Source organism: Amphiura filiformis, chromosome 3, assembly GCF_039555335.1.
Source record: "Amphiura filiformis chromosome 3, Afil_fr2py, whole genome shotgun sequence".
In the NCBI taxonomy this organism is placed as follows: Eukaryota; Metazoa; Echinodermata; class Ophiuroidea; order Amphilepidida; family Amphiuridae; genus Amphiura; species Amphiura filiformis.
The window spans coordinates 15701900-15718052 of record NC_092630.1 but is presented as its reverse complement, the minus strand read 5'-3'; the positions used below and the strand labels follow the sequence as shown (position 1 = coordinate 15718052).

The 16153-nt window shown below is 36.0% G+C and overlaps 1 protein-coding gene and 1 long non-coding RNA gene across 2 annotated transcripts in view; one reads left to right on the top strand and one right to left on the bottom strand.

The window, feature by feature from the left end:
- LOC140148106 (multifunctional protein CAD-like) overlaps positions 1-16153 on the bottom strand; it is a 71621-nt gene that overhangs the window by 36436 nt on the left and 19032 nt on the right. The window contains 1 exon segment of the mRNA XM_072169962.1: positions 15442-15686. Within this exon segment, the coding sequence (XP_072026063.1) occupies positions 15442-15686 (245 nt within the window).
- On the top strand, positions 170-4406 carry LOC140148105 (uncharacterized). Its single transcript, XR_011858443.1, has 3 exons — positions 170-367; positions 2319-2411; positions 2901-4406. It is a non-coding gene; the product is annotated as an uncharacterized lncRNA (long non-coding RNA).

The following is a 16153-nucleotide window of genomic DNA, read 5'->3' as shown; positions in this document are numbered from 1 at the left end:
AACAAAATAATACAGAACTCTGAGGTAGCTACCCAACCCCTTTTAAAGGAAGTTTTGTTTAGTTTTTCAAATTTTGTGTGATTAGTCTTGGACCCAGACTGCATAAGTTGCCAGATTTTCACTAAGCCAGAAACAGACTGTGAATAAGACTACTACTAGTAAACCAATATGGCAGCCCACAGGAAAGTTATTATTTAACGGCTGAAAGTATTTTTTTAAATTATGCATTATGGAGGTCATTTCCTCAGCAAGAAGTAGTGTACATGTTTTGGTTGACCATTGTGCATTTATTCTCAACCAACCGATAGCTGCTTAAATACTGGAAGGAAGAGAAAACAAGCAGACAGCATGCATGCATTGCAGCAACGTAAGTTTTAATTTTAAATTTAAGCTTACCTATTCTAACACTAACATGAGTTTATACACACTGAACAGCAAATTATATGTGTTGTTGTATCATGCGGGCAGATGATTGTCATTGAGCTAGTATATTGCCAGTCTAGGTGTGTGTGTACTGCACCCGGGTACTGTACAACAGAAGCACACCACTGCACTGGCATTGTCTCTGCCTGTGAGTGTCGACATTTTATGATTTAATTTGAAAAATTAAAAAAAAAAATTAAAATAATTTAAATTAATTATTCTCTCGGACTCTGTCCGGGTTGTTCCATCTATTGCCATGATTGCACTTACCCATTCCTCATGTCTGTGAACATGGTGAAAGGGGACACCCTCGCGGAATTTCAGTCTATAACTATAAAATCAAGAGGTGCACTTAATTTTACGACGTTTTGTGATTGAGTGCAATGCCAATTGGTACTATTAAACATGTCCCCTTGTGACCGAGGTCGCAAATATGGAACAGCCCAATGAGATGAAACGAACTAATCATGCCGACCGTTGCTCGAGAACTCTAGCCAAGAATTTGCTCACCGATAGCTTCACATTCTAGGCTAGAGACCTTTGCATTCAAAATCTAGTCGGATTTGCTGAAGCATGACACCGTGTAAAGCAATGGAAGTTCAGAAGTAAACAAGGCCGATCACGACAGGCGATTGCATCAAAAATGTTGCTAAAATTACACTTCAGCAAAATTTTAAACTGTCCAAAATACGCACATGTTGCTCAAAAGATACAGTTGACTCATCGAAATAACTTTCATCCAAATTTCAAAATCAACAGAATAAATAACCTCCGGTGTAAAAAATTGCACCGCTGTCCGACCGAAAAACCATAGTAAAGTACTCTAGCATCGAATGCGTAACTATCGTGTGCAAATTCGAAGCTAGAGTTCTCGAGCAAGCCGACCGAGAGAATAAGGTACCGCAGTAAACCTATTTTTACCACATCATGCACTTGGCATGCATTGTCGTTACATACTCGCAACATACATGTACGAGTACTGTACGGTACATTGAACAATGAAAACCGAGTCGTGATGATCAATGAATTCCATGAAAAGATACGATCGTGGAAGATGTAAACTGCATGAATTTTGAGAAGTCGATCTAGCCGCAAATTTCAGACATATTTTCCATGTTTAAAAATAAAAATAAAAAACAAATCTCAAAATTTACAAAAAAACACCATTCACCAACATAAGTGCTGATGCTGTTTAATATTATTCAGATGTCAGAAATTATGCTTCCAAGTTTCAAAGGGTACCGTATTTAAAGTAAGCTTTGGAAACCCTGTGGCTTCAACCCTAGAACTATATAATTAAATTGCTTTTTATTGGACAGTAAAAGGCATTCGTATTTGATTCTTGATTTTGTTTCGATCAAGTATTTTTTAAGGCACAAAAAGATTTACGGTACCGGTACTACCAAACTTCATTTTAAATTTCTTTTAAAAAAGAAGTCTCAAACCACATTATTACCGTACCGTAGTACTACAGAGAGATCACATGAGTGACGGACAAAGTTTACAGCAACGGGTCTGAGAACCAAGTCTAGCATGACATGTACTGTTTTTGCATAAAAAGATAGATTCCTATAAATGTTACTAGTTAGCCAAACAAAGGTAAAACAAAGAAAATTGCGATTTCATTCCAGCGCCTACATGTACAATGCGCGTATTAACTCTCTGATTGTGTGTAATTTTACGTGGAGCTGGGATGTACAAACAAGACGTAAGACGCACATGTGCCAGAGCAAATCGCACAAAGGAAAAAAGAAATGCTGCATGGTCTGCAATTGATTTAATTTTTTTAGGATATTTACGACCGTGTCACCTAGACCCAAAACCTAAGTTTGAGACTATGTCATGTATTTGTCAAGAGTAATTTATTTAAATTTCATGTATTTTTTTTTGTATAGGTTCTGTGCTCTGTGTCAGTCTGTGGGCTCTCTGTGATTCCGTTTAAGCCAACATAATACTGTAGTCTGGAGGAATTCACTCAAATACCAAAGGTAATTAAAAAAATGTGTGACGAGATCGACAGCCTCAACCCCCTACTTAATCCTACTCAAAATGGAGATTTTTGAATCGGAAGAAAGTTCTTATTTTTCCCATATCAATCCCAGTGAAATTTTAAACCTGCTAGTGCAATTTAACTTTTTAAAAGTCAAAACTTAAGGGGCATGGTAAAATATTTTGTGTTCTTTTTTTCTATACATTGAGGCGTACCATTAAAATAATTGTTTACAAATTTTGAGTTACTTGTAACTTGTTCCAGCGGTTTTGATATGAGAAGTTTTGTTGGTTTAATTAGTGGGGCTGGGGCTATATTAAACTGTAAATAAAGTAAAATATTTTTATGATCCTGAATTTCTCCCTGGTCAACGCAAAATATTTCTTCAGTACTTTCAGAAAACTATATCAGATGTGGGACAAGCGAAAATATTCATTTTGCTAATTGAAGTTTAACTAATCAGTAACTCTGTACAATTTGCTTTCAGTTAACTGCTGAAATATGACCCAACTGCAGCAGGAATAGACTTTCAACAATGGCAACTCACCAAGAAGAAAATGCTGGACTGCCTACATATCAGCGGTGCAAAATGAGAAGTTACGATGTTACACAAAAAAGTCATGTGAAAAAAGAACCTTGTACATGTACTAAGTTTGCCTCCTGTTAAAGATCATGTATATCTCATCTCATGCCCATGAAACTTAACTTTAAGGGCCAACATTTTAAGAAGAACATTTAATTGAGTTGTTTGCTGGATGGCTACCTATTGCTAGTGATGCTTATTTTGTGTGTAAATGACATCTGGATAGACTTAAAATCTCTATACTGTGAAATAGGGCTTAGATTTCGTGCCAGTTTGCGAGAATCAAAAACCATCCGAGTCGCTTCACTTACTGCATGATTCAATGAAAGAAATTGATTCTCGCAACAAATATTACGAGAATCGATTCAGTGATTCTCGTCGAATCTGAGGCCCTGGAAATGTAGTCGGTATGGTCAGTAAAATGTTTTTATGTTTTTAATCTGTCATCAAACCTCAACCCTGGTTGAAACTGAGCAGTTTTAGTAAGAAAATAGTAAGTTTTGACAGGTTAAAACATTTTAGTTTATTTACCGAAGTTACCAAGCCTGTTGATCTTGTTTCAATTATATTATGATCAGTATTTTTTGAAAATCTGTTTCTCAAGTGTGCTGCATGTACGTATTTAGATAAGAATGTGCCTTGTTTTAAAAATTATCCAGTATCCCTTTCATGGTTGGTAAGTTGACAGCTTCAAGGTGTACACGTAGCAGTAAACTAAAACAAAGAGGGTGCAAAGTCAAATTTTACAGTACAGCCTTGTGAAATAACTTATCACATTATTTTGTAAGTACTTGAAAGAAGAATTTAATTGCTTTAATTATATCCAAGCAAAATAGCCACATGTTCCAACCATCAGGCTTGGGTGACCCTGTTTACACACAAACGAGGTTCAAATTTGACTGTCGCCTTAAGGCTCTGTGTGCATGTATACCCCCGGGTGTAAACAGGGTCTTAGATAACCTGTAAAAGATAAGTACCGTACACGTAGGCATCATGTTTTGCAATGATTTCTTATGGCTGGCACATGTATTTTTGCTAAGAAGCCAAGTTTTGTACTGAATTGTGATCTGTAGCACATGTACATTGTGCAAGTGTAAATTACTTTATGTATTAAGGGGGTACTACACCCCTCAATAAATTAGTGACTATTTTTGCATTTTTCTCAAAAACTAATAACACCCTGGTAACAAAAGTTATATATATTATAGGGGCAAGGAATCCAATTACTACACTGGAATTTCAGTGACCCAAGACAAGCGGTTCGAAACTTGTGACAGAAAATGAGGTACCACTAGGATGTACCTCATTTCCTATCATATTTACTGAACCGTTTGTCTTGGTTCACTGAAATTTCAGTGTAGTAATTGGATTCCTTGCCCCAATAATATACAAAACTTTTTTTTACCAGTGTGTTATTATTTTTTGAGAAAAATACAAAAAATAGTCATAAATTTACCACAGGGGTGTAGTACCCCTTAAAGAGATTCCTAATTGAGTTCTTCAGACTTGCTGTTACTTTTGCATTTGAGACTTCTTTCGTTTCCACAGTACAGCAGGTGCAGAATATTAAATACCAGTACATTAAATACTAAATTAAATTTCATGTTCTGCGGTGCGGTGTGCGCCATTTAAGTGTAAATTATAATTTAAAAAATATATGCAAAACAATTTTGATATCGAATTGGATCGATTTATCCCATGGGTAAATATGGTCAAGCTACGAGTTTAAAAATAGTGGTTGAGAGGTACATTTGTAGAAGTGTAAATAGTATATCAATAAATATTGGGCGTAAAGCATCCATTTCTATCATTAATATATTTTCATCAATATTTTCAGTGATTTTTAAACTTGAGCTTTAAACGAGAAATTAAGCCCCTCTGTGCCCCCTCACCTCTGTGGTGCAGCCATGTGATCACATTCTGGCATACTTTTGGCATAACCAAGAACTATGTCAAATATGTATCAAATTTATTTTGACACAAATTTGACATATCAAAAGTATGTCAAATATGATCCTGTTTGACACAATTTCACCCAAATCTGAATATTTGGTGGCATTTTTTTGCCCTCAAGTAGGATTTCCAATAACTTTTGGCACTGACTGGAAGCTGTGCATGCAACATGGTGGAAAAGGATTCCCTGTGCTGGCTCACCTCAACGGCAGCTCCTGAGCTCCACCACTGCATTCACATCAGTGTGTAAATATATGATCACGATTTGACACAATTTTGACATAACCAAGTACTATGTCAAATATGTATCAAATATATTTTGACACAAATTTGACATATCAAAAGTTATGTCAAATATGATCCTGTTTGACATAATTTTGACACAAAATTATATTTGACATGATTTTGACACAAATGTGATTTGACACACTTTTGACATAGAACTATGTCAAAAATATGTCAAATTTTTTTGATACAAATTTGACATATGTCAAATTTGTGTCAAATTTGTGTCAAATCACGGTCCCAATTCTTATCGTTTTTGTTTGACATGATTTTGACATATGTCAAAATTGTGTCAAATTTCGGTCAGGGTGTAGACTGTATAATAGCATCGTTTAATTAGATAATTAATTAAGATCTTTGTAAAGGGGTGACTTTCTTTTTCAAATTAGAAAATTAAATTATATTTCTTTCTTATTTGTTTTCTCTCTTTCAGTGACTTTCTTTTAATTTTATTCCATGTTTTAACAAAACATTGTTTTGTCTTTTTTAGCATGGATGTTATGAGTTATTGTATAATATTAAACAGTTTTGAACTGATTTTCTTTCTTTCATTTGTTTTTCTTCCTTTCTTTTCAACTAAAATCGGACTAATTATTATATTTTCAAGGGCGGATTCGTTTGTTTCCTTTCTTTTCATCTAAAATCGGGCTAATTATTATATTTTGAAGGGCGGATTTGTTTGTTTCCTTTCTTTTCATCTAAAATCGGGATATCGAAAAGACTGAATGGACAGGAAACCCATCTTTTTTTTCTATTCCGCAAGTTTCTTTTTTTCTTCCTTCCTTAATTCTTTTTTTTCTTTTTCTTAGTACTATAAGCACTATCCCTCAATATACTCAAACATGTTAAACATTCAAGTTTAGTGATATAGGGGCTTAGAAATGTGATTTCATTTTAAACTTTTTTAAATCTTTCGACAGCCATGGTGTTACCGTGTTACTGTCTATGATTTATTAAACATTTTCATACAAAAGAAAGGTGGCTGATTTTAATTTTTTTATCAATGATAAGAATCTGGTTAAATTATAGAATCCATTGATTTTATATATATTATACAGATTCCATTGATTTATAATAGCACCCCGGTGAATGATTAATACCAAAGAATTCAATATCCTAGCCATTCAGCTATTGTTCCTATTATATAACGTGACATCGCGCTAATCACCTTGTCAAGTGGACAATTGTTATGATATCCTTTCCTGTATTGTTTATCATTGTTTTATTATTATAACCAATATAGTTCCCCAAAAAGGTACTTATTTTGTTAGATGAACAACTAAGTAAATAATAATAAATCAATAAATTATCAAATATGTTATGATAATAAATAAATAAACAGCCTATAAATAGATAAAAGATACATTATAAATACATAAGTAACAGAAGAAAGAGAATAATAATATAAACAAATTAAATTCTCCAATGTGACTTTTATTATAATACAAATAGTCCGGCTTATATCAATAATAAAACCACAGTATATTTATAATAATATTAATAACACTAATAATAATAATATAATAATAAGAATAATAAGAAGAATAAGAATAATAAAAATAATAACAACAATAATAATAATAATAATGATAATAATAGGCCTAATAATATACAATTCTGATGATAGAAAGCAAAATTAAATCTTCAGAGCAATAATTTCCTCCGTTTTGACAGTTGTAGGCCCTACCGTCCGTGATCATGATGCTCATTTCAAGGAAATTCCTAGTTTGCGCAGGCTGCTCAAACTCGGAAATTCGGCTGTTTGAGCATGCGCATATCAAAGAAATTCCCAGTTTGCGACGCTGCTCAAAAATCGAAGTGCGGCTGCGCAAACTAGGGAATTCGCTCAAATGCGCATCTTAATTAATTACGTGCGCAAAAAGTCGAGATATCACTGAAATGAGCATGCTCAAAGTCGGAAATCACTACTATGCGCATGCAAAAACGGTGCGTCCTTTCTTGATATCCGGGGTCTCACATAACTCCACTAACGCCGGGTACTGTTGCTCACTTGTTGCTGTTGAAGTAGGCTCAAGAGGCTTCATTGACGCGTCGCCGACAACAAGAATAGTGTGACTCGTCTGTCAAAAGATCTCAATCTTCCCACAAAGTATTCTGATCTCAAGACCCAGTTGATTAAATCGGCGCTAATGTCATCTTATTCCATTTTCATCGCCAGATATGAAACATCTTGGAATGTAAATGAAATTATTTAACTTTTTCTTCCGCCATGAGTATTTCCAACTTTGTTTATTTATTTAAATGTTTGTATTTTTGTCCTGCCTTGCCTGCAAACGGAATGGGTTGCAGTAGATCTGGGCTTTATATGTGTTTTTCTTTATGTTGAATAAAGATGATTTATATATATATGTTTGTTGATGAATGAGACCGATTTGACCGAATTAATTACACGTCTGTCTGCAGTGGATACTTTGAAGGGAAGTGACGGCCCGGGTTGCCAAAAGATTTCAGCCCGAATTATGGGTCAAATAATCGAAAAAGTCGCCCAATTTTTCTCTTTACCATTGGTTTCTATGGGACATGAAATGATCGAAGTCGCGGGAGCCAATGTTGAAAAGTCGCCCAATTTTTTTTTTCTTAACCATTGGTTTCTATGGGACAGGAAATTGTCAAAAGTCGCGGGGAAAATCTTCAAAAGTCGCCCAATTGGGCTACCAAATCGCGGGTTTGGCAATCCTCACTCACTGACGGGCGCATGTGACGCTTTCTTTGGCGTGGTGTAAACAAAAACATGGAATATAGCATAGGCGTGCGCAACATCATTTAAATTAATTATTATTTACCGATACAACATTGTAGGCGTTTCAATGTACAAAAAACTTGTGTCATAGCGTTACGTAATCGCTATCATCATCATCAATTCGCTCAACACGATGAGTCATTCATCAAGTCAAGTACCAATTTCCTTGATGTGTTTATTATACAGGTTTGGGCAAAATCGATTTTTCTTTTATAATATCCCGTGGACGGCAATGCACAAAACGTACTACGCCATAATATAAATAAGGCTAAATAAAAATAAAATGATGTTTCCGGTAACATGCTCTGAAAAAAATTGGGACGGAAGGAAGGAAAAAAAAATTATTTACACATACTGAAATTTCACCCAATTTAACACTTGAAGGCTAGCCAATAGAAAAACAGTATGACTCGGGGTCTCAATCGCAAAAGCTCTTCTCATACTACACAAGTGTGTCGTACTGTCCAATATCATTTACCTACTCTCTGTCATTCACTGTTCTTGTCTATATATAAAAGCTTTTTCTGTTTGTGCAATTATAGAAAACTGCTACATACAATTTGGAAATTTATGCAATACAAAACACTAAACAGATAAAATAATATTTTGAAATGACCATAATTAGGGGTAGAAAAAAGTAAGGAGTCCAAACTCCAAATGGACCCTCTTATCTTAAATCCAAAAATAGGGGTCCATAACCAAACTTTTGGGATCCAAAAATAGTCAAATATAATATTAACTTGTAAACAGTTAATGACTTGAACGTGAAATCAATAAGTGTAAATCAAACCAATTTTTTTAGTTTACCTGACTTGGGGATCAAATCTCGACAGAGGTTTCTTGCCAATACAACATTTTACTAATTTGACCTCAGATGACCCCTGGTGACCCCCAAATAACCTTACCAAAATATGGCTCTAAATGGTGACTGTATCCACCAAGTTTCATGCCCATATGACAGTTTTACTAATATGACCTCTGGTGACCCCAAAATGACCTTCAAAAAATTTGGCTCTAAATGTTGACTGTACTAACCATGTTTCATGCCCATATGACAGTTTTAACTAATTTGACCTCAGATGATCTCTGGTGACCCCAAATGACCTTCAAAAAATTTGGCTCTAAATGTAGACTGTATTAACCAAGTTTCATGCCCATATGACAGTTTTAACGAATTTGACCTCAGATGACCTCTGGTGACCCCAAATGATCTTCAAAAATTTGGCTCAAATGTAAACTGTACTTACCAAGTTTCATGTCCATATGACAGTTTTAACTAATTTGACCTCGGATGACATATGGTGACCCCGAAATGACCTTAAAAATTTGGCTCTAAATGTTCACTGTATTAACCAAGTTTCATGCCCATATAACAGTTTTAACTAATTTGACCTCAAATAACCTCTGGTGACCCGAAATGACCTTAAAAGAATTGGCTCTAAATGTTGACTGCACTAACCAAGTTTCATGTCCATATGACAGTTTTAACTAATTTGACCTTAGATGACCTCTGGTGACCTCAAAATTACCTTCAACAAATTTGGCTCTAAATGTTGACTGTATTAACCAAGTTTCATGCCCATATGACAGTTTAACCTAATTGACCTCAGATGACCTCTGTTGACCCCGAAATGACCTTCAAAAAATGTGGCTCTAAATGTTGACTGTATTAACCAAGTTTCATGCCCATATGACAGTTTAACCTAATTTGACCTCAGATGACCTCTGTTGACCCCGATATGACCTTCAAAAAATTTGGCTCTAAATGTTGACTGTATTAACCAAGTTTCATGCCCATATGACAGTTTTAACTAATTTGACCTCAGATGACCTCTGGTGACCCAAAATGAAAAAAAAATTTGGCTCTAAATGTTGACTGTACTAACCAATTGTCATGCCCATATGTCAGTTTTTAATAATTTGACCTCAGATGACCTCTGGTGACCCCAAAATGACCTTCCAAAATTTTGGCTCTAAATATTGACTGTACCCACCAAGTATCATGCCAATGTGATGTGACAGTTTTACTAATTTGACCTTTGGTGACCCCGAAATTACCCTCCACAAATTTGGCTCTAAATATTGAATCTACCCTATCAAGTTTCATGCCCATATGATAGTTTTTACTAATTTGACCTCAGATGACCCCTGGATGACCTTGACCCATTAACCAATACAAACTTGTTCTTTCTCGGCTCATGATTAACCCACCCACCAAAAAGTTTGGGTCAAATAATAATTGCCCTTGTAAAACAAACTGGGACATCCCCATACCCCCCATTTAACATGTGCTTAATATCTGTATCATCCAAGTATCCTCATCTTCAATGCAACGTTCACTATTTATCGCTATGGAATTATATTTACATGTTGAAAAAGGTAGGCCTAGGGTTGAGTTTCTTGACGGGATAATATGCAGGCCTGGGCGAGCGGCATGAGAAAATAAATGTTGGTTAATCCTGAAATCTGCCAGGTTAGTTATTTTTATTTTTATTATATCGGTGCTGACAAAATGCACAACTTCCTCAACGTTTATAAATTGAAATGAACAGTCTTTTATTCATACTTGATAGGGGTTTATCGTTGAGTGTCTAGGACAAGATTACACAATTTTTCGCCTACATCATTTTTAGCATTTTAACTTTTTATTACTTGCTCTTTTTAATACGAGCTTTATGGGAATTAGTTCGACAACAACACCGATTTAATGAGCGTTAGGCCTTTGTCTTATAGTGTTAGGCCTACTATTACCGTTTTTATCAAATTTTGGCGGACACAGACAAAATACCCAGCAAACACAAAACGTTTTCGACATCATTCGCAAAAGGTTATAAAAGGTTGTCAGAAAACGTTTAAATGTCGGGTTATATAAAGGGTATATTAAGAGTATAAAACATTTTCATAACCTTAAAAAACATTTTTGATAATCTACTGCTCAGCAAACAAAAATGTTTTACAGAAAACGTTTAAATGTCGGGTTATATAAAGGGTATAAAAACGTTTTAATAACATTCCAAAAACATTCTTGAAAACTTGATACAAAACATTCTAAACAGAATGTTATTTTGGGGTTGAAAAAATATTTGCGAAAAAATGTTTGCCCAAAATATTTTCAATAACGCTTTAAAAACGTTTTCATGACCTTTATATAACCCGACATTTAAATGTTATTAAAAGGTTTTGAAAAAACATTTTAAGAACATTTCTGTGTTTGCTGGGTTCAAACATTTTAACATAATGTTATTTAAGTATTGACACAATATTTGGCAAAAATGTTTGTAAAAATAGTTTACAATAACATTTTTTGAAAACATTGAAAAATATTGTTGTATTGTGTTTTCATACAAAACGTTTTAAAACGTTATCATGACCTTTATATAACCCGACATTTTAATGTTATTAAAACGTTTTTAGCTAAACCAAAAGCCAAAATATAACTTATTTAAAACGTTTTAAAACGTTTTTGTGTTTGCGGGTAGTTCAATAGTTTTTCAATAGTTGTAGGCCTACTTAATATTACGAGTCCTGCTGCACGCTGTTTTCATAAATAAAATAGGTGTGCATAGGCCTAGGCCTATATCGCGATAAATATTATCTATCAATTCAACTGTATTTCTTTAATCATTGAATGGCAGAAAGTCGGGGGAAAATAAAATAATGTGATTTCCAACAACTTCATATCAGAATTTCGACACGACGACTCTTGAAAAATTTTATTTTTTCCAAAAGTGGCATAAATTATTTCATGTCAGAATTTCGACACGGACGACTCTTGAAAATTTTATTTTTTCCAAAAGTGGCATAAATTATTTTTTTTATGGCACCAAAAAGAGGGCGGGCGGGTTACGAAACCTAATTTTATTTTTAGTAGGCCTAACAAGATGAGTCATACATCATAGTTTATTGGTATCACATTGATACAACCTGATTGGTCCCCATATTTTACTGCTAGAAAGCCGATTGGTCAAAAAGCCACTTGAACATTTGCCCACACATTGATCAGCCACTTTGACCTTTTTATCACGACTTGATCACGCGCCACGATTAGTGACAAGTAGGTCTATTAGGGATTTTACGATTTCAATATTACATTCGCATGGACGGTCATTTTTTTTTGGGTCGCTAGGATTCTAGCGCAGTAGATTTCTTGCAATATTTGGCTTATTTACCATCCAATTTATATCCTACAATGTACGTGTATATCATTAGCATATCATGCGAGCCCAACAAAAATAGTTTTTTGAGGTTTCTGATCGTCACGCTGAAACACTTTTAAGGACACAATTTCCTCCTTTTTTCCTGCCTTTTTGTTTTCTCGTTGTTAACGACGTAACTGATTAGTCTTGACCCCATAGTGCAACGTCGATGTATCGCGAACATGACTTGAAGACAGAAACCGGCTGTAAAAGAGGTGGGTCATCTCGCGAGATCTTGTGACTTGCATTGTTTCATCTCGTAAGGTCGATGGCTCAAAAATTATCTTTGAAGTATCACAAACAGGCATGAGAGTGAGGAATTTTAAAAAAAGAGGAAAAATGGCGAACGGAGGGAGCGTGGCGACGGAGTATCGCCCTCACGGCGGGGGGGTCCAGGGGCCGCTTAAGGGCCCCTGGTGGGGTCCAGGGGCGAAGCCCGTCAAGGGGTCGAGGGCGGAGCCCCTGGCCAGAGGGCTTCTACACTGTAAAAACCCTATTGAGACCCTCTCAGGAGAGCAATTTTACAGGAAAAAAAGACACATAAATGAAGACAAAATGTTTAATTTGAATGAAAAAATAGCACTTTTTAGTACAATGTGAGTGAAAATCAAATACTTACCCTCACTTTGTGACCTCACCTAATTTGACCCCTAGATGACCTTTGACCTCAAGACCCTTCACCTCAGCCCTAGTCCCCATCCACTGATCATTGTTACCAAGTTTGGTTTTAATTGGCATAGCAAATGTATACATAAAAAAATGTGTTATGCGTTTGGATGATACAGCGATTTGAAATTTCAACTGCCTATACTTTTACATGCGGCGGCCATCTTAAATTGGCCATATTTACTTAACAACATGACCGATGAAGCCGATTCTTGGATATGTGATGCACAATTAAAATTCGATTATTTTTTGACCTTTGACCCCTACATACCCTTTGGCCTATATAACCCCAACTTAAATCAACCCTAGACTTTGGCACAACCATGTGAGAAACGAAATGAGGTATGTGCCTCCTAAATGATAGTCAACAAATTCAACAATACAATGAATGACATGCATGCATCAGTGCATGAAGATACAAAAAATGACAAAGAGTTTTAAGCTTAATACCTGGAAGAACAGTGTTACTCTTCCTCATCTTCAATATCTTCTTGTGGCTATCATTTCCCACGTGGTCAACTAGAGCCACGCGTCCCCTCATTGCGTATTTGATCAATATCACAAACAATGCAGAAAGCAAAACCAGGTTTCTTGAATGATCAATCTTATGCAATGCGACAACTTCTGCCCGGTTGCACTGTGTGTATGATCCAGCCATTCCCACCGCCATAAGTTCTTCACCAGTGGGTCTTTTCGATCTTCTTGAATAGCTAGCTTGCTTGCAGAAGTGCCCTTTCTAGGAAATCACAATCCCTCGACGCCATACTAACTCTTTGGTAATGTTTTTAGTTCAAATATTTCGCTTTCGGACACGATTGTTTGGATTTTATTCACCCGATCGCATCTCTTTACAGACGAAATTCATGACACGAAATCATCTTTAAAAAAGTTTACTATCGTCGGGTCAAAGGTCTTTTGCTATATAGCCTCATCCCCAAGCTTGTGGGTAGCCCAAGTGCACGATATGTTAATCTTTAGCGTCATCAAGAGTCTGATGGTGAGACTACTTTTGCTAATATTCGATTCCAGTCGTTTATCGCGAGTAAAACATGTACAATTCAGACGGGATTTCCGCGATTTACCTAATACTTGAAAAACGCGGAAAGCAGCTATTCTCGCGGATTTGGGTCATTGAAAACGCGGAAAATCGCGGAAACGCGGAGATTTCTCATGCCTGCACAAATTCCAAGTGTAAGGTACTTGGATACATTAAACAGGATAATTATGATTTAGAAATCAGATATGTGAGTACCAATTTTATATAAATTGACTCAATTGCAAAAAAAATGTTGCTACGTTTGTATAGATCCCAATGACACACACAGTGGCATAAGCCAGTCTCTGTGTACAAACGGCGCATACACGAGACTGGCAAGTCTATACCACATCGTTTTAACTCTAAAAGCGACCGAGTCAATGGGGGATATACTATCATGACTATTGGGCAACTTCCACTTGATTGGCCCTCAGCCAGTCTGAGATAGAAGTATAAATTAGTAACCAATGGCAACGGTAGGCAAAACCGGCTATGCACGACTATGTGCACGATTATATGGACCAACCTCTGGTTGGATCGCACGGAATACAGAGTTGCCAATGCAGATTAATAAGGTATAATATTGGGTGACTTTGTGAACGTCCAACTAAATTAGTACAATTCTGAATACTTCGTTATTCTTTTTGTAGATGTCGTCTACCATTCAAATTTAATAGGTTTCATCATTAGCACACACTTGACATATCCTGAAAGTGTCACTGAAAAAAAATACTTCGCTTTGTCTGCTTTTTTGTATACAAGAAACACATGAGACATCTGTTTGTGTGGACTTTGTGCAAGGAGCCCAAATCCCCACAATAATTGGCTATCAATTAAATGAACACTCAACTTATAAATCTGAACATCAGATGAAATTAGAAAATGCAAATATTCATACAAATCCTCAAGAGAATTCAACTTTTGAAAGAAAAAAAGTATATAATTAGATTACGACAAGCAAAACTTTTTTGAATTGAGACTTTTGCTAACACTTAATGGATATTATTTACAATCATTATGACACCCAATACTTAAGACCAACTTATCAAAGAATTTAAGAAAATCAAAATTGAAATCTAATTTGCTGGCAAAATGACCATATATCCCTTTAATTTAGGGGTTCTCAATTATATTTCATTTGCTATAATTTGGTTCATCTCAAGTTCGGTAGTGACGTAGGTGCGTATTTCGCTTGCCGCAGTATTGAATCGCACGCGTAAAGTTAAACGCCCTGAGTGTACACACACGCCGCAGGGGCGGTTTGTCAGCACGCTTATGCGGCGCAAGAATCACTGAAAGAGCATTGACGCGTCACTACCAAACTTGAGGTGAACCAAATTATAGTGAGCCATTGAGGGCCAAACTCATTTCAAAGATTTGTGTTTGAGGGCCAAATACCCCTTGTTTTGCTATGTTTACTGTACATGTCAGAGCTGCTAAAGGACCAAACACCACTGGTCCACAGGCCGGTCGTGCCTACGGGCCCCCTATCGAGAATATCCCTGCTAAATCAAACAAGTCTATAGAAAAAAATCGTAACTTGCTAACCTCTGGATACAGTTTGCTATCTGTACATCAGAGAATCCCAGCTTCTTTGCCAGATGGATGTGTTCACGCTTCAGGTCAACACGTCCCTCTGTTTCCAGCATGGTGGTGCAATCCACAATGTTACGGAATTTGTGCAGGAACCAGTGGTCAATCTTGGTCAGCTCGTAGAGTTTCTCAATGGTGTAGCCAGCCTTGAGGGCTGCCGCCAAAACGTAGATGCGTCGATCGGTAGGAATTTGAAGCTCCTGTAACAAGAGATTAAGAAGTCAAATAAGCAGATTCAGCACAAAGCTGAAACACATAGCCAATCAGGAGAGCCGTTCGAAAAATACGAGGAATGCATAAATATTGTATAATTGCACTCACACACAGTTTTGTGTTCTTCGCGCTTTGCGTTCGGGTCTTGCAAGGATTGATTAACTTTTTTGAAGGAGAATGCATTAATATTGATCAAATTTCTTTGTTATAAAAATAGCAGAAATTGCGAAAAAATTGTTGTTGTAGAACATGTTAATAAATGCGGATCCCTTGTTGCTTGAGAGATTGGACACAGAAATGCACTTTTGCTGAATTTTGATGCGCCCAATGCACTCCCCCTGTGAGAGTTGTGCATTTGATGATTCAACATCTCAGTACATGTTCATGATTGAGTCCAATTTCTCTCATAAAGTAATATGCATTTATTAACCTATAATTATCTGCATAAACCACA